Source organism: Crinia signifera, chromosome 5 (assembly GCF_055691185.1).
Source record: "Crinia signifera chromosome 5, ASM5569118v1, whole genome shotgun sequence".
NCBI lineage: Eukaryota > Metazoa > Chordata > Amphibia > Anura > Myobatrachidae > Crinia > Crinia signifera.
In genome coordinates, this window is record NC_139221.1 from 10,319,449 (window position 1) to 10,339,555 (window position 20,107).

The 20,107-nt window shown below is 47.4% G+C and overlaps 1 protein-coding gene across 1 annotated transcript in view; it reads left to right on the forward strand.

Annotated features, from left to right (window-relative positions):
• Nucleotides 1-20,107, forward strand: part of OBSCN (obscurin, cytoskeletal calmodulin and titin-interacting RhoGEF) — a 332,859-nt gene that overhangs the window by 255,867 nt on the left and 56,885 nt on the right. The window contains exons 98-103 of the mRNA XM_083186473.1: nucleotides 4,770-4,897; nucleotides 15,533-15,645; nucleotides 16,081-16,249; nucleotides 18,581-18,662; nucleotides 19,420-19,620; nucleotides 19,910-19,970. Coding sequence (XP_083042599.1) covers nucleotides 4,770-4,897; nucleotides 15,533-15,645; nucleotides 16,081-16,249; nucleotides 18,581-18,662; nucleotides 19,420-19,620; nucleotides 19,910-19,970 — 754 coding nt within the window. The remainder of the gene's footprint in view (nucleotides 1-4,769; nucleotides 4,898-15,532; nucleotides 15,646-16,080; nucleotides 16,250-18,580; nucleotides 18,663-19,419; nucleotides 19,621-19,909; nucleotides 19,971-20,107) is intronic.

Sequence of the window (20,107 nt, forward strand, 5' to 3'; positions counted from 1 at the left end):
GACGCAGGTAGCTGAAGGGGAAGTAACATAGGTAGCTGGAGGGGAGATGATTCAGGTAGCTGGAGGGGAGGTGACGCTGGTAGCTGGAGGGGAGATGATGCAGGTAGCTGGAGGGGAGGTGATGCAGATAGCTGGAGGGAAGATGATGCAGGTAGCTGGAGGGGACGTGATGCAGGTAGCTGGAGGGGAGGTGACGCAGGTAGCTGGAGGGGAGGTGATGCAGGTACCTGGAGGGGAGGTGATGCAGGTAGCTGGAAGGGAGGTGATGTAGGTAGCTGGAGGGGAGATGATGCAGATAGCTGGAGGGGAGGTGATGCAGGTAGCTGGAGGGGAGGTGATGCCGGTAGCTGGAGGGGATGTGCTGCAGGTAGCTGGAGGGGATGTGCTGCAGGTAGCTGGAGGGGATGTGCTGCAGGTAGCTGGAGGGGAGGTGATGCAGATAACTGGAGGGGAGATGATGCAGGTAGCTGGAGGGGAGGGGATGCAGATAGCTGGAGGGGAGATGATGCAGGTGTGGCCGGAGAGCCCGGCACACGGGGTTAATGGCGGCTACAGCACTGAAGGGGTTAACTCTCCGTGCTTTGCCGTTATTCAGAATAAGGGCACTTGACATGTTTTAAACTGTATGAGTAGCACTGAGCTGGGACAGGACCCTTCTGCAGTGCTGATGTAAGTTGTAGCCTGCTGCTGGGCACCAGGCACAGATTATATGTACTTATGAAATATATGTTTGGCACTGAGCTGAGACTGCATCATATATTGTGTATATTGTATTGAATATTGAAGAATGCATTCTGGACTTACAATGCACTTTGTACATTTCTGGGGGGAAGGAATTTAGCAAATCTTGGTGATAAGGAAATTTATGTACTATATGTGATGGGTCACTGAACCCAGGCCATCCTGTGTGCCAGGTGTTGGTAATGCAGACATTTGTGTTTCTTTATGTAAACATGTCCAGGAGATAAATATCTCCCCTGTTCCTGGAATTTATATATGCTAAGGAAATTGGACTCATCCTTTGTAGTATGTAATCTTGGTTCTTTATGCACTAGAAGTAACATGTCAGATTGAGATGCAAATTGTAAATGTATGGGGGAGGATCTGACAATGTCAGTGTGTTTTCTGTCCTTATAAGCAGGGCCTGTGAGCCCAAGTTGTTGTACTCTGTTCTACCTGTCCTGCTGTAAACATTCTGCTGTACGCTGCACTCTCCTATTCTAGGAGAGAGTTCTTTTAAGAACTTTGAGCAAATAAACATCTTCTTGCCTCAAGACGTCTCTGCCATCTTGCGACTAACAGAATTACCGCAATAATTCCGTTCTCCGGCTGTTCTGGGTAAAGGTATCCAGCGTCCTCCAAGCTCCGCTCTGCCAGCTACCGAAGCAGAGGTCTGGTCCGTGAACCAGAGGGGAAGCCACTGACGCCAGCCAGGAGTGTGTCAGCAGCGCGTCGACGCATACACTCCCGCAGGTAGTACTCAGGTGCCAGCGGTTGGTCCTGAGGAGGTAACCGTGGTTCCAGGCGCCACGTATAAGGAGTCTGGTGGTGGCAGCGATACCCCGCCCACTGCGTAGTGGGCGGAGTCAGTAACAGGCGGTTGCTGATGGTAACAGGGAATCCCCAATTGGCACGGTCCCGTGAGACCTGGTACCGCAATCTGTGGACCCGAAGGGCGTAGCCAGAGCTAAGGGCAGGCGTCCGGTCACAGAAATTGGAGGGGAGGTGATGCAGGTAGCTGGAGGGGAGGTGATGCAGATAGCTGGAGGGGAGGTGATGCAGGTAGCTGGAGGAGAGGTGATTCAGGTAGCTGGAGGAGAGGGGATTCAGGTAGCTGGAGGGGAGGTGATTCAGGTAGCTGGAGGGGAGGTGATGCAGGTAGCTGGATGGGAGGTGATGCAGGTAGCTGGAGGGGAGATGACGCAGGTAGCTGGAGGGGAGGTGACGCAGGTAGCTGGAGGGGAGGTGATGCAGGTATATGGAGGGAAGGTGACGCAGGTAGCTGGATAGGAGGTAATGCAGGTAGCTGGAGGGGAGGTGATGCAGGTAGCTGGAGGGGAGGTGATGCAGGTAGCTGGATGGGAGGTGACGCAAGTAGCTGGAGGGGAGATGATGCAGGTAGCTGGAGGGGAGATGATTCAGGTAGCTGGAGGGGAGGTGATGCAGATAGCTGGAGGGTAGGTGACGCAGGTAGCTGGAGGGGATGTGACGCAGGTAGCTGGAGGGGAGGTGACGCAGGTAGCTGTAGGGGAGGTGACGCAGGTAGCTGGAGGGGAGATGATGCAGGTTGATGGAGGGGAGATGATGCAGGTAGCTGGAGGGGATGTGATGCAGGTAGCTGGAGGGGAGGTGACGCAGGTAGCTGGAGGGGATGTGACGCAGGTAGCTGGAGGGGAGGTGGCGCAGGTAGCTGGAGGGGAGGTGATGCAGATAGCTGGAGGGGAGGTGACACAGGTAGCTGGAGGGGAGGTGACGCAGGTAGCTGGAGGGGAGGTGACGCAGGTAGCTGGAGGGGAGGTGACGCAGGTAGCTGCAGCAGCCCTTATTTGTCAGATCGGTCTGTCAGGTCCATCTGTATAAGAAGAAAACAGGCCAAATGTGACTGTGAATAGGTCACACACAGCAGGTAGCAGAGGGGGAGCAGTGACAGATGCATCTCAGACTGACCAGAAATAATAGCAGCTATACATTTTGTACACTGGCAAGGGTTGCTGTAATAATTATTTCTATATTTATTCCTTCATTCATCTATTTATTTATTAATTAGCAATAATCCCTAAATTACATAGGTTCTGGCTGGCTTCAAGCCTGCGCTTCACCTGATGTTAATCAGCCACAGAACCTGTATAATTCCTACATGTCTGTGATTAAAGGGACATTATAGCATCACTAGCTGTGAAGTGTTACTATATGTAGTGATGGGCCTTATTTTGGTTCACTCTTTCTGACAAAATCCTTCTTAGATGGACAAAACCATGTGCACTGCAGGGGAGCATATGCAAAATGTGCAGAGAAAGTTAGATTTGGGTGGGGTTTTACTTCAAAGTGAGATCTATATTGAAGTGTAAAAATAAATCAGCCAGTATTTACCCTGTACAGAAACAATATAACTCACCCAAATCTAATTCTCTCTGCACATGTTACATCTGCCCCACCTGCAGTGCACATGGTTTTGTCCATCTAAGAAGTATTTTGTCAGAAAGAGTGAACCAAAATAAGGCCCCTAGTGTAGTGTTCTGTGTAGTGTTGTCATGTGTAGTGTTATAAGGTGTAGTGTTATGTGTTGTTTTATTAGATGTAGTGTTATTATTAGGTGGAGCGTTATTATATGTAGTGTTATGTGTAGTGTTATTAGGTGTATTGTTATTAGGTTTAGTGTTATTAGATGTACTGTAGTGTTATTATATGTGGCATTATTTGTGGTGTTATACAGGTTGAGTATCCCGTATCCGAATATCCGTTATCCGAATTATTCCGAAATACGGACATTCCAGAAAGTGAAAAAATTTTTTTTTTTTGCTAAAAACTCACTGGGGACATTTGTAACAGCATCACTGGGGACATGATATGTAACTGGCACTATATATGTGCAAGACAATGATTGCTTGGCATTCAAATTCAGTGCTGAGATAGTACACACATTTTGTTTCACGTTTTGAAACCTTGTTTTTTGAACAATTAAAATATATTTGTGTGTATTTTATGTGGTAATAAAATATATTTGTGTGTATATTATGTGTTTATACAGCATAAATGCAAGATACTTCAAAATATATCATTGAAATATTAAAATATTCCGAAATACGGAATAATCCGTTATCCAAAATTCTCCTGGTCCCGAGCATTTTGGATAAGGGATACTCAACCTGTATGTGTAGTGTTATTATATGTGGTGTTATATGTACTATTATTATATGTGGTGTTATTATGTGTAGTGTTATTTGTGGTGGTGGTGGTGTTATTATTATGTGTAGTATTAACATATGTATCATTATTATATGTGGTGGTGTAATTATTATATGTAGTGTATTATTTGCGCTGTACTTATAAGTAGTGTTATTATATTAGTGTTATCATATGTGTTGTTATTATATGTAGTGTTATATGTAGTTATTATATTAGTGTTATGATATGTGTTGTAATTAATATATGTAGTGTTGTTATTATATGTGGTGTTATTATATGTGGTGTTATTATATGTAGTGATTATATGTAGCGATATTATATGTGTTGTAATTATGATATGTAGTGTTGTTATTAATTGTGGTGTTATTATATGTAGTGTTATTATACGTGGTGTTATTATATGTGGCGTTATTATATGGAGTTATTATATGTGGTGTTATTATTATTATTATGATATGTAGTGCCATATGGAGGGGTTATGAGAAGAGAGATCTCGGGGAAGCATATAATAGGCGGTAGGAATCGAGCAGTGTGTGTGTGTGTGTGTGTGTGTGTGTGTGTGTGTGTGAGAATACTGCAGCGAAGGGGTTAATAGCTCTGCCGAGTGCAGCAGCTCGTTAACCCTTTCCAACCAGCCGCTGCCTCAGTGCGTACCAGGCCCTGCTGCTGCTGCGGCTGCTGCTCATTGTCACTGCACACAAAGAGGAAATGGGAGAAAAAAATGAAAGCACTGAGGATGGCAGCAGCAGTGAGGTAGGATGTCACTCTCTCCGGTCCCTGAACAGATTGCTCATCTTAGTCACATACTGGTATAAAAATAGCTCCTGAAAAAAAGGGAAAAAAAGATCTGTTCTCTTCCCCAGGCGTCAAATGGATTCAGCGGAGTGGTACCACGGGAGAGCCGGGGGTCCGCTCTGGGATGTCTGCAGCCAAGTTTACATCGAGACCACCGAGAGGAGCTGCATTCACCTGGGCAGTGACAAGGTGACAAGTGAGTACCACCTGGGGGTGAGGAGGGTTACTCCGAGCCACCTGAGCATCTCTGCTGGAGAGGATGCAGAACAGAGACCCCATGGGCGCAGATTTGGGGGGGTGGGGGGTGCTGTGACGATCCCCATAGGATGCACATTTTCTCCAACACTCACTTACTGTAGTTGCCATACAATCTCCTGATGTCTTTACTTTCTCCATCCCCAAATATCATTGTTTCCCCCGTTAGAACTTCCCTGAGCCATTGTTCTGTTGTTATTTAATGACCCCATTGTAATGGTACCGCCTTGCTATCATGGACCAGCTGGTGACAGCAGAATAACTCATGGAAGTCTCATGGTTGGGAAGTCAATGATTCTGCAACAGGTTCACCGGGATACAGATTTACTCGGGATTTGGTTTATAATGACCGACCGCCTCTATCACCCCAACCGGTTCCGAGATTATTATAATACATCTATCAGTAGCGTCTACCGGGCAGAATTTCTACATTGAGGCTGGCATGGAAATGTCCTTATGTGTCCTTACACGTCACCTGCCGATGAGGTCTGAATTGGTTTTGATGTAAATGTCACTAAACATCAAGCAGCCTGTGAGGTCTTCACGTTCCTCATTAAATCTGCACCAGGGACTTGTCTGACGTCCCCATCGCCTGATCTCCATTCATTGAAATACTCAGTCTCACTATGCATCGTGCAGCGCAGTTGTCACAGAATTGGGGAATTCGCCGGTTTGTCTGGAGTTTGATGTGGTTTTCTCAGTGTCCTTTGTTAGAACTCATACCTCTATATATACAGTACTGCACTGGTGCTCTGTATATAGATTATAATACTGACTTGTACTATAAACTGTGTCTGGTGCTAGAACCCCAGGTATCCGCCGGCAAGGCAAAGCCAGAGGAGACGCCAAGGTTATCTCAAGGTTATACCTGTGGCCTTGGAATTGAAGTTGTACTTCAGCGTAAAACCTGTAGTATCCGTGTTTCGTACTTTCCAGTTCATCAGCAGCATTTAAACAAAATTACCCAGAATCACATTGTCAGGACCTGACCTGGTAATGGGGATTCCCCTTAGACCTGTAGCTCTCACCTATAGTCCTGACCTGGTAATGGGGATTCCCCTTAGACCTGTGGCTCTCACCTATAGTCCTGACCTGGTAATGGGGATTCCCTTAGACCTCTAGCTCTCACCTATAGTCCTGACCTGGTAATGGGGATTCCCCTTAGACCTGTGGCTTTCACCTATAGTCCTGACCTGGTAATGGGGATTCCCCTTAGACCTGTGGCTCACACCTATAGTCCTGACCTGGTAATGGGGATTCCCCTTAGACCTGTGGCTCTCACCTATAGTCCTGACCTGGTAATGGGGATTCCCCTTAGACCTGTAGCTCTCTCCTATAGTCCTGACCTCGTAATGGGGATTCCCCTTAGACCTGTGGCTCTCACCTATAGTCCTGACCTGGTAATGGGGATTCCCCTTAGACCTGTGGCTCTCACCTATAGCCCTGACCTGGTAATGGGGATTCCCATTAGACCTGTGGCTCTCACCTAAAGTCCTGACCTGGTAATGGGGATTCCCCTTAGACCTGTGGCTCTCACCTAAAGTGTTCTGGATCTGCAGCAGGTAATGTTTTCTGGATTTCTTTTATCATGAACAAGTGAGTTGATCTGATTTGCTGGGTCAGTCCTTATTCCACCAGATTCCAGAAACCTTGCAAACATGACATGTTTTGGGAGGTACTGTACTCGAGTTGGGGACCGCTGTTCTAGAGTTAAAACCTCATGATGGTGTATCTACTTAAGGCTATTTATACCCACATTTTGGACATTTCAGCACTGCAGGGGCTGGCAGGCTTGTGCTTCTTTCATTGTAGTTTCTGTCCTGTTACTGTAATTGACATTTTGTGTATACCAGTTCTACCCCTTATAGGAATACCACTATGCACATTGCAGAGCTGGTGAGACACCCATGGGGGATTGCTCATAACAACACCCTAAATCTCTCTGAGACAATTTTAAGTAAGATTCCATATAATTCCATATAATGGTTACCGGTTTTCGCCTTTACACGTCAATGTAATGTTGGGATATACAACTTCTGTCATGGAGTCACCTGGACGGTAACCCTTCAAATTTGGTCACATTTATATTACGGGGCAGACTGATTAAAGGGAGGACACTGCCGGAGCTCACAGAAGGCTGATTCCGCCCACAGCCTATGTAGGTGCAAACAGAGCAGTGTTCTGTAACGTCTAGGACATTGCGAAACGCGTCAAATCTGCCCCAGGACTTCATTCACAGTAAATTGGTTCTTTGCTACCCAAAAATGACAAGGACTGACCAAGACACAGGAGCTTATTGATAATGGGCCCATGAGGTCTCACAGTAAACACATGGGACATGGTTCCTCCCAATGCTGCCCATACGCTGATCAGTGCCAACAAAAACATCATATGGGAATGTTTATTAAAGAACTGATTGCCTTTAGAACCAATAAAATTAAATGTATTAAAAATAATATCACACAAGTTTTTTGGGTGTTAAATTGTAGGTTTCAGGACATAGCAGTAAAAGGGAGACCACAGGAGATATCCCCAATATCGGATAACGGCACTCTCCCCAGACAAACACTACTTCAAGGGATATACTGTATACTATTCCCCTACCCCTACCACCAGCAACTTCTCTTCCCTGGAACATACACTACCTGCTCTTCCCCATGTCTCAGTACATTCACTCCCTAAATGACAATACCACCCCTCCCTCCCTCCCAGGTCATACATACATTCCTCGTCTGGCCTGGAGGGCAGTCAATGTGGTTGTCTCCTTCATCTTCATGTCAAGGTGGCCGATGCGTATCTCTGCTGGAGATGTGTCAGATGGGGAGATGAGACTGTCTAGAGGCCCCCACTAACAGCCAAACCCCCTCCACCGACACTGACATGTGGAACCCCCCTTCCCCTCTCCCACTGGGCCCTTGGAGGCGAGCTGTACTGCCTTGTCCAAAATCGCCTGTGACCCAGTTTCCAAAATAAGCTGGTTGGCTGATGGAGTTCTTCTTAGTTATGGTCACTGTGATAAATTTGGGAATAGCATGTTAGGGTAAATTACCTTCATATTATTTGTTGTACCTTACCTCTCTATTTTTGGCTGGAACGATGCAGGTTTGGAAGAGCCCCCCCCCCCCCCCCCCATGAAATCACATGAGCTACTGATCCTGGGCGGTGACTGGGAGGGGCTTAGCAGATGCACAGTTGCACAGAGGCCTCATTGTTCACATGGGAGGCTAGACTTAGATGGAGAACATGGACTTAACATGGGGATTTCATAGTGCTACCCATGCTGAGGTCTGCAGATGCACCAGGCTGGGAAATTGGGAGTCTCAGTCCTGGTGCATTTGGTGCAATATAACGGGGAGGCTGCAGGCGCAACTGTGCCAGAAACTACAGACACAGTAAATGGAAACATCATTATTATCACGCACATTACTGTGTGATCATCAATGTCTGACATATGCCAGGTATGATATTGAGATATGCAATGGGCCTGATGGAGCTACAGCTACAGGCCCACTCTCCAAATAGGCCCAGATGAGGACTGGGGCTTTCCAACAAGCCCAGCCCGCGTCGCTTGCCCTCCGGGAACCGGAGATACCGCAGGGCAAATCTGGAAAGTTTTCACCATAGGATAACATGGGACCAGTGTTCCCTCTAAGCTGTGCGCACGTGCGCGCGCACACAACTCGACAAGCGTGCGCACAGACATTACAACAGAGCGCACAAAGCAGCAGTGGTCCCTTTTTGCAGTTGTGGACTCAATTGATGTGTGTTTCACCCATTAACTACATTGTGTGCTGTATTTTGAATGTTTAAATGTTTAATATAATTTTGAAGTAAAGTTAACACAAATGCTGAACGTCATTTTCCAGTTATATATAAATGACGCACAAAAATAAAAATTTCCTTCTAAAGTTGCACAGCCAAATCTTTTTTGCCCGCTAAATCCGACCCCCACCCAGTTCAGACAGCTGCCAGTCCCCCCCCCCCCCCCCCGGCATTACAGAAGCTTGAGGTTGATTTCATTCGAACCCAAATAGCTGGGCCTTCAATCTGATACCAGGTTCATATGGGTTAATTGTTTCCAGCGATATTGCGAGTAAACCGATTTTTTTATTTCTGAAATGTAATTTCATGGCTGATCATTTTCTTTGAGGGCAGATTTCTCTGGAAGAAAATGGCGCAGTTTCAGTTTCTAAAATCATTAAACAATATAGCTGGTTAAGGGGGGGGGGGGGGGGGGGAGGGGGGTTCTCTCCCCTCTACACCAGAAAATGCAGAGATTAGGCTGGTGTAAAAGGGGCCAGCCCAGGACTGTCCCTGTATGATATTCCCGGGTAAATCCCTGCATTTTCTGTTGTAAAAGGGGTGTAATTTCAAATGGCCGGGACCTGCAGTGCTCTGAGTACAGCCGGGCAACCCCCCCGCTCTCTGCCCAGCTGTCATTGGCTGTCACTTCTGCCCGGCGGCGGCTGTCCCCAGTTACCGCGAGCATGTATTCCCTCCTTGGCAATGAGCATGTAATCCCACATGGCAACGAGCATGGAACCCCTGGCAATGAGGACGTAGGTAAGCAGCACCTATGTAGCATAATTTTTAATAGGCATGGTGTTTGGCATAATACATAATGGAAATTATGCTGTGTGGCTTAACATGTACATTATGGTGTAAATTTATAATGCATGCCTTTGGCGTGCAATGTCCCTGTTTGTGAAGCATATTGTGAATTTTGGCTCAATCTTTTTGGTATAGTGTTTATTTTGGCTCAATCCATGTGGCATAATGTGTAAGAGGCAAGTACAGTATAAGGGGGTTACTGTTGTGTTGCATGATTTGTATAAGGGGTATATGGTGTGGTAAATTTAGTTGCCCACATAAAAGGTTCTGAAATGTTGTCTACCAAGTTTTAGCTTTCCTTTTTTTTTATGACTGGAGTGCCACCTTACCCCGCAAGAGTCTTAGGACCGACATCGGCATCCTGCGGGTGTACCTTTGGAGGGCACCCGTTAATATATCTCAGTATTTGCACTAATAGAACATAAGCAGCACCTCCAATATATCCCTCCTGTTAGTGAGGGACAGTGGCTTAGAATGGAAAGAAAAGAATATGGGAGTGCGCTAATCTTACCACCCAACAGTACAATAAAAACCTCTGTAAAACAATACGATTCACTCTTTCAAGTATCCGATGTCCATAAGTATTCTAAATGAGATGCGCGATTTGTTCATGGAAATGGCTGTTTATTAGAAAAGGAGATTACAACGCGTTTCATCACATAGACGTCATCAGGGGTGTGAACAAGTAATAGGATCAAATGTTTTGGATCCAGATATCTAAGAGTACTCTCTATGATACACGATGACGGATAAAATAAATTCAATTTGGCAAAGAAAGTATAGAATGACCAGATGAAAAAAGTGACAGGATATCGATCACTGTAACAAGGGACCACAGTCCAATTCAAGCCAACCTTCTTTTCCACAGATGGAGATGTAACATGTGCAGAGAGAGTTAGATTTGCTTTATTCTTACACTGAAATTTAGATTTTGGTTTGAATGCACCCCACCCAAATCTAACTCTCTCTGCACCTGTTACATCTGCCCCATCTGCAGAGCAGCATGGTTTTTACCACTTTCTGAACAAAACTGCCCTGCAATCAGGTCTGAATTAGGCATATTGCACAAAGGTGCAGAAGAATTATATACTTTGTTACCATAATTACCGGTAAGATGTGAATTCTACTTCACATGTGATGTTCCTATGGGCAACCAATCAGATCCTGTCTACTATCTTCTAGAGGGTGATAAATAAATAAGAAGTAGATTCTGATTGGTTGCCCATAGCAACATCACATGTGAAGTAGAATACACATCTTAGTAAATTTCCCCCCTAGATCAAGGTCCACACAGTGAAATCCCACACTTGCCCTAGAGTGCAAATATCTACCCCACCATGCCAGATCCTGCGCCAAACGAGACCCCTGCTAACAAACAGGAACAGATCAGCAAATAGCGCCTCATTCACAACTACTCGCTGAGCAGCGTCTGTTCTGAGCCCAGTGGGCAGGTTAACTCTGCCCCATTCAAATGCACTCCCTCCAGGGCCGGTGCAAGCCCCATCAGCGCCCAAATGCCCACCCCCCCCCCTCACCCGCTCCGACCCCCCCTCACCCGCTCCGGGCCAGGGGGGGTTGGCAGCAGGCACCACCGCGGATTACTGCGCTCCGGGGGGGGGGGGGGGCAGCAGATTGCTGATGTCCAGCACGGTGGGGGGGGGGGGGGGAAAGCGTGCTCCGGCCGCTGACTAGCTGGGGGGGGGGGCGCCGCCGCTCGCGATCATAATCCACGGACAGGCTACCGTCAGGGGGGTCGCAGGCGGGGGGTGTACTTGCTCCCTGCTCAGTTGAATTGGCTGGGTGTCCCGTACTTGGCAGCTGCTGCAGCTTTTTTCCAACTTCCTGGTCTCCTCGGCAGCTCAGTACCACCCTCCAGTGGCCGGCACCCTAGGCAAATGTCTAAAGCTGCCTAGTGGTGGTGCCGGCCCTGACTCCCTCCCACCCACCGTCCGTGCCACTGTGCAGAGCTGCAAACAGATGTATACAGGTACAGGTATCTATTCGCTAGCATCCGCACAGAGGGAGAATCATCCAATGCTTACTTATCATGGAATGATCTTTCCTCCTCTCCCCTGCACTCACAGCCTCCGCACAACCCAGGAGTCACTCCCATTCGTACCTATCGGATGTCAAATACAGACGAGACCCAGTGATTTACTATCAGCCGAATTCGGGTGTACCAATTCACCATCGCAAACTACGAATCCTGAGAACTCGGCAGCTTGGTAAATTAGCCGAGTTCTTGGAACGTATTTTCGGACTGTTCACGGACGATCCCGGTTTCAGCCGTTTGGACACGGGATCAGCCATGATCGTCGATCTTAGTAAATTTCCCCCAACCTCTGCAATGGAAACGGGGCCTGATTTTGATTGATTCGCTCCCCCGCACTTTCGCATTGGGGAGCGAGGTTTGCCTTCTATGGATGTGCATACGCTGGGTGCGAGCGGAAACGGCAAACTGCTAGTTCGCTGTCCCATTCACACCTAGCAGTGCGGACGTGGGACGGCGGCGACGGACTGCACCACTGTTTCATGGGTGTTCCCATAAAATGCTGGGCGTTGCCATGGAAATTAGGCAGTGACACTGCTGCTCACCGGATGTCATCTGCCCACCATCTTCCCGTACAGGGAACACGCAAGGCTAAGACACCAGAGAGTCTCTTCCCAATCCTTGGTTGTCCATTACTTCTGTCAGCAGGTTCCACGTTAACCACTATAAATATGCCGTAATTGCAGATACTTGCTGCTCGCTCATAATGAAGTTGCTCTTTGCATCATTTATGAGAACCGTTATATATTCCATAATCCCTTCTCTATGGCTCAGATGAGCTATGATGCTTATCACTAGAGGATGCCATGTCTGGTGTTGCCCGGGTTGATGCCCACAGGGAAGAGGTGCCCATTAAATAATAGCCCTTTAAAATATGTTGCAAAATGTCTGCAGAAGGTGTCTAAAACTTGTTGGCCATTATCTGTTTCCTACCCATGCCAGGGGGTATGTTGAGCAGAGGTGGGGAGTGGGCCCAGCCCTGTCCGTCCGCCCGTCCCCACCCCCCTTCATGGCTTTTACACATATGACACCATCCATTCTACAGGGTGGGAAGATTGTTAAGCTGCGGTATAAAATGCATCCACTGTTACACATTAGGATGTTACAGTAACAACACTATTACTAAACTCTGCTGAAAGCATCAGCACTTAGCGTATGATAAATTATGTAGGGGAAATATGTACATAGGAATGTTCCTGATACACACAAAACGCGCTTTCTATATAATGTCACGGCTGCGGTAATGAATTATTGATTATCCCAGAGTGACTCCAGTATTTATCAGCCAGGTATAATGGGATTTTATTATATGACTCCAGTAGTGACTTGCGCTCTTCTCACTGACAGCGGGAGATAATAACCGCGCAGAGCGCCAGGGGCGTGTTCTGTAACTACGTGGTGTTACTGAGCGCACATTCTGATGTCTGGTTCTGTAGTCAGCATCAATGCCTGCTATATTCCATGGTGTTGCTGTGTCCTACAGATACCACTCACCCCATGGATTCCTGTGAGGATAGATGTATCCACAGCACGGCGGTATCAGCGCTGAGTGCAATATATACAGCAGTAATGGGTATGGGAAGCTTAGGGACACAAGGGTGTACACTGACAACACCCGTCCACATGTGGGTGTACACTGACAACACCCGTCCACATGTGGGTGTACACTGAGAGCGCCCGTCCACATGTGGGTGTACACTGACAACACCCGTCCACATGTGGGTGTACACTGAGAGCGCCTGTCCACATGTGGGTGTACACTGAGAGCGCCCGTCCACATGTGGGTGTACACTGAGAGCACCTGTCCACATGTGGGTGTACACTGACAACACCCGTCCACATGTGGGTGTACACTGAGAGCGCCCATCCACATGTGGGTGTACACTGACAACACCCGTCCACAGTGGGTGTACACTGAGAGCGCCCGTCCACATGTGGGTGTACACTGACAACACCCGTCCACATGTGGGTGTACACTGAGAGCGCCCGTCCACATGTGGGTGTACACTGAGAGCGCCCGTCCACATGTGGGTGTACACTGACAGCGCCCGTCCACATGTGGGTGTACACTGACAGCGCCCGTCCACATGTGGGTGTACACTGAGAACGCCCGTCCTCATGTGGGTGTACACTGATAGCGCCCGTCCACATGTGGGTGTACACTGAGAGCGCCCGTCCCCATGTGGGTGTACACTAAGAACACCCGTCCACATGTGGGTGTACACTGAGAGCGCCCGTCCCCATGTGGGTGTACACTAAGAGCACCCGTCCACATGTGGGTGTACACTGAGAGTGCCCGTCCCCATGTGGGTGTACACTAAGAGCGCCCATCCCCATGTGGGTGTACACTGAGAGCGCCCATCCCCATGTGGGTGTACACTGAGAGCGCCCATCCCCATGTGGGTGTACACTGAGAGCGGGTGGATGTGGTCACCCCTTTTTTTTTTTTTAAACTCAGTGGGCGAATGGTCTGTCCAATCGATTGGATGGTTGGATATTCCTGGATGGGGGGATGGCCAGTGTAGTGTCCAATGAGTGTGTCCCAAATTCTCAAAGGAGTTGGATCCTCTCTAGTGTGTGACCTGGACGAGTGGATTGAGGACCACGGCCACTGGACTTGGGGGAAAAATGAACAGGGGGGGGGATGTCCTGCTGTTTAGGTGTCCAGCAGTGGGACAGTGTTCAGTTCAAATGTGCAATCGAAGTCCAGCAAGACAGGGATAAGATGTTGAGGGGGGGGGGGGTCCACCAACGCGTTTCGCTGGACACCTAAACAACAGGACATCCTCCCCCCCTGTTCATTTTTCCCCCACCTCCAGTGGCCGTGGACCTCAATCCACTCGTCCAGGTCACACACTAGAGAGGATCCAACGCCTTTGAGAATTTGGGACACACTCATTGGACACTACACTGGCCATCCCCCCATCCGGGAATATCCAACCATCCAATCGATTGGACAGACCATCCACCCACTGCGGCTTATTACAAGTGGAGAATACAGCTTGGAATCACCTCCAGTGGCCACGGAAACATCATTCATCTTCTTCCAGGCCACCCACTAGAGAGGATCCATCACACCCTGCTGGGAGCTCCACCTGTCCCCCCCAGCCCATTGGGACCCAACATTGCTTCCCCAGTTTTGGGAGAAATACCCTGATCTACTGAACACCATCTAATTTCATCTGTCATCAGTGGGATAAGCCAGTGTACCGCAATACTGCTCATGGAGTGGTAACTATACCAATACTCAATTGTGTAGCAGCAGTGTATTTTTGGCAAAACATCTCAATCAGTCCAGCAAGCAGAGAGTGTTTTTATACGTTTTATTGTTCATATGTACATTATTGTTCTTTAATTCTTTCTTTTTAGAAATGACTGTATATACAGGTTGTCTATTATTATTAATATTAAAATTGATTGTAAGGATCATCCAATCTGTCAAATCCATTTTCTCAATCATCAAATCTAGCGCTGCCACAGAACTTTGTGTTCTGAACCCCCCCCTTCTGTACACTGAGAGCGCCTGTCCACATGTGGGTGTACACTGAGAGCGCCCATCCACATGTGGGTGTACACTGAGAGCGCCCGTCCACATGTGGGTGTACACTGACAGCGCCTGTCCCCATTTGGGTGTACACTGAGAGCGCCCATCCCCATGTGGGTGTACACTGAGAGCGCCCGTCCCCATGTGGGTGTACACTGTGAATGCCCTTCCCCATGTGGGTGTACACTGTGAATGTCCGTCCCTATGTGGGTGTACACTGAGCGCCCTCCCCCATGTGGGTGTACACTGAGTGCCTGTCCCCATGTGGGTATACACTGACAGCGCCTGTCCATATGTGGGTGTACACTGTGAATGCCTGTAGTCTGTGCATACAGCAGCAATTTACATTGACATTCTCTGATTCTTTACAGGACCCCCATATATGCAGGTGACCATAGAAGATGTCATAGTGCACTGTGGAGAGACTGCTCAGTTTGATGCTGTGATAGATGGGAGCACTCCACTGACCGTTACCTGGTATAAGGTGAGCCTCCACAGACCGTTACCTGGTATAAGGTGACCCTCCACTGACCGTTACCTGGTATAAGGTGAGCCTCCACTGACCGTTACCTGGCATAAGGTGAGCCTCCACTGACCGTTACCTTGTGTAAGGTGAGCCTTCCAATTACTTATGAAAATGGAGTAACAGGAGCTGGTGGCATTGCAGGTTAGAAGCTGGTGGCTGCTGTCCCTTCATGTTGATACCCCTTCAGGGGTGACTATTAAGTCAGTAGAGTTAGCAACCACCTTGTTTCTTCTAGTGGTATCACCAGCCTTATTATCCACTAGTTCGTGGCCTTTAACTCTTCCCTTAGGATAACAAGTTTACAACATATAACGTACTCTTGTAGAGGACCTCACGACCTTCTGTAAGCTGAAGTCTGTGCACTGTAATGGTTCCACATTCTTCCTCTTGCAGGACAACAGCCCATTGAAGGAGAGCGACAGAATCCAGATGGTGAAGGAGGACAGAAAATACTCCCTCGTTTTACGGAGCACAAAGAGCAGCGATGGTGGCGTTTACACCTGTACCGCCAGCAACAGCGGAGGGGACGTCTCCTGCAAGGCTGAGCTCATTATGCATGAAGGTAACAATCCGGAGATGCCGAGGCTTGTATTGTGTGCAATAAGTATAGAATATTGCTCTGTATTACGAAGTGAGGGGCAGTTTGGTCTTCTTTTTAGACTTTGTAGAAGTGGCGACAGTTTATGTTCCACACTGAGCGGTCACGTTATTATGTCCAATACTATGTTGGGCCACCCAAATGAAAAAATTGGCTTGAATTCTTCTAGGCATGAGTTCTACCAACTGTCAGTATGTTTCTGGATTGTTTTTCCAAAATGCAATAAGCTGCATCTACATAGCTGTGAATGGGTCAGGCATCAGTCCATAGCAGTGCCTCTGCCTGCCTACAGACCACAACGGTGCCTCCACCAGCCTACAGACCATGGTGGAACCTCCACCAGTGCCAGCCTGTAGACCATAGTCGTGCCTCCACCAGTGTACAGACCACAATGTTGCCTCTGCTGGCCTTCAGACCACAATGGTGCCTTCATCAGCCTACAGACCATGGTGGTATATGGTCTGTAGCCTACAGACCATAACGGTGCCTCCACCAGCCTACATTCTATAGTGGTGCTTCTGCCAGCCTACAGACCATGGCGGTGCCTTCACCAGCCTGCAGACCAAAGAGGTGTCTCCACTAGCCTACAGACCCTAGCGGTGTCTCCGCCAGCCTACAGATCATTGTGATGCCTCCGGCCAGCCTACAGAGCAGCAACAATGTGAGAAGGAACCATAATTTGGGGCTGGTCTTGACAACCCAACTTTTTTCATCTATTTTTTCCTTTCCCATCCACGTGAATTACAATTGGGAACAGTAACCTGTGCCGGGCACATGAGTAGCAGAGTGTGGATTCACTCCTCACCCTTCAGGCAAGACGTCTGAAGGGTGACGAGCGAAATGCTACTCTAATTGGGCTTACACATGGTTTCACAAGCAAAATGACACTAAACCCTCCAAACTCTTTTGTGTGTCAACCATTTATATGTGTTCCTTTCTATTGTGTTGACCTTTCCATTCAGACATCCTATGTCAGCATTATCTGCAAAACACATGCATAATATCATCTGGTGTGCACAATAATGTCTCCTGTATTTGTAGAACAACACTGGTGGCGCTTGACTCCAAATAATGATGGCTCAATCCTAAATCATAGATGGACTGCGTACCTTACTTACTAGGATAGTACATTTTCACCTCTCATCAAGGTTTCTTTCGTACTCATCAATCCAGCCCACCCTTAGTGTATCTCCAGGAACCGATGTTGTATATACGGAAAAAATACACAAATACTCAAATGGATTGATGAGTACGAAAGAAACCTTGATGAGAGGTGAAAATTTACTATCCTAGTAAGTACGGAATGCAGTCCATCTATGATTTAGAATTGAGCACAATTGGTGAACCCATAAAGATACCTTTATATGTGGGCTCTCACGTTCCATTCTGTGAGTTTGGTACGATTTGATTATACCCTTCCCTATAGAGCATTGGTCTTATCATTTGAAGATATCTTATACACGCTATCTTTTGATTTTTCCATATATAAAATTCACCCCAATTGATTCAACTACCATCGATTATTTTGGAGATCTTCAGTGTCTCTCCATCAACATTGAGGCAGCAAGGACTTCCACATTGCGCCTTTGGACTTTCTATTTTTTGACAATAATGTGTCCGCTCAGAGTGGAGGTTGCGCACTGACCATATATGAGCGGAGGGGTTTTGTTTAGTTTCTTTTACAGATTTATTTAAAAACTTATTAAAGTTACTTAAAAAGTCAAACACCTATTTATATTCAGGATTTCAGAGAAGTGTTATAAACAGCAAGCTCTAAGATTTAATCCTCTGAGTGCCAACGTTGGTAAAAATGCCGGCAGACAGCAACTGTTGTCGTATAAATAAATACAAATATGACTAGCCAGTTCATGGAAGTTTGGTTAAACATTGCACCGAAAAAAAGAACAGTCACTGTGAGCGGCGCAGCCATTTATAGCGGGAACGTTGGCACTCGAAGGGTTAATAAAAACATTAATTGCTTGCCAATAAACATCTAAGATCTAAATGGTTCCATCCTAGAACCTGGACCTCAGGGTCTCCGTGTCGCCACAGAATAGTCAGTCTTCCCAGTGTGATGAATGGATTGCGCTACTTGTGAGGTGGCGCGTGTCCTCCGCGTTACATTGTATCTTCAGAGAAGACACATGAAGTGCCTATTGTGTAATAACTGTACAGCAAGTTCTAGAAATCACATGTGGGTGACTGTCATCTCCCGGAGAACAAGGAGAGGGGGGGGGGGGGGGCTGTGGGATCTGTATTGTGTGACAGGTGACATCAGCCTTCTTCTACTTACAGATGAGAGTGAAACAGACACAAAGACGCTGCACAAAAGGAGGAAACTGAAGTCTTTCTTTGAGGTTAAAGAAGAGATTGGGAGGTAGGAGGAATATTAATGTCAGCCCACATAGCGTTTCCTGTCAATGCTCTGACAGGGGATTCTCACATTGGTATCAGTACAATAAGTGGAAATTCCTAGTAATGAATGTTGCAGTGGGGTTTATTTACTAAGCACAAGGCAATCAGCTCCTAACTGCCAGTTACAGCCTGTGTTTGAGTGTTGGGTATGTCCCCCAAAGTGAAGAAAAACAGGGCCACAAAGCCATGCCCCTTTTTACCAGGGGCCAAACCCTTTTTCAGAAGTTCGTGCAACAGGCCACACGCAATAGTCCCGACCATACTTGCCTACTTTTTTCTCTCCTCTCTGGGAGAAGGTCAGAGAGGAGACCCAATACTACGGTCAGGGGGGCGGGACGAGACTGATGTCACCAAGCCCAGCCCCCTGCCAGTGAATTGTGGCAATTCATGGGTCCGCAGATTGGGAAGGGGCAAAAATGACGCAAAACGACGTGATTGTCATCATTTTAGCCTCGCCCCTCGCTGCGGACTCTCAAAATCCGGCATTTGGTGCAGTAAGGAAAGAGGTGTGGGGACAATTTGAGAGACTTGCCCAACTTCCCAGGGGACCCAATTTTTGAGAGCCTCCCGGCCATTTCGGGAGGGTACGCAAGTATGGTCCCAACCCCACCTGCGATGGCGGATTTGCCTCCTTCGCATGTAATTGAATTCCCCCCATAAAGCCATTTCTCACCTTCCTTCAGTTACATGTCATACCAGTAACACTCTTGTTCTTACAGGGGATGTTTTGGCTTTGTGAAACGCGTGGTGCATAAAGGGAACGGGGCAACATGTGCTGCCAAATTCATTCCACTGCGAAGCAAGACCCGGCAGCAGGCGCACCGCGAGCGGGATATCTTGTCGGAAGTGTCACATAGCCGGGTCACCCAACTGCTTGATGCCTTCGAAACTAAAAAAACCTTGATTCTCATTATGGAACTGTATCCTTTCGCTCCGAATTAACCAGGCATTAACGCTCAGCACTGCTACATTGTTAAAGATCACATTTTATTTATAAAGCTCTAATAACTTTGAAATTGTTTGTCAATGAACCAAATAAAGTCGTCGGTTTACATTATGTAGAATATAATTTTTTATTTTATAAACAGACAGAGAATCCTTTCCGGCTCCGTCTGAGCTCCCACGGAATTTCTTGGCATTAATGTATTCAACTCATTTGCATAACCTGTAACATATTGTGCCAGACATTATTATCCTTAAATAAACCAGATGCTGCGGGGAGGAACTTCTTGATCGCCTCTACCGGAAACACACATTTACAGAGAAGGAGGTTCGGAATAAATAGCCAGTATGACGTAGCTCCATACTGCCCCCAGTTAGACAGGACAGTCCCGGTTTGAGAGCTCTGTTCCTCTGTCCTGAATGGAAACAAATGTTTTGTCGTTATATACCTGGAATCGTCTTCTC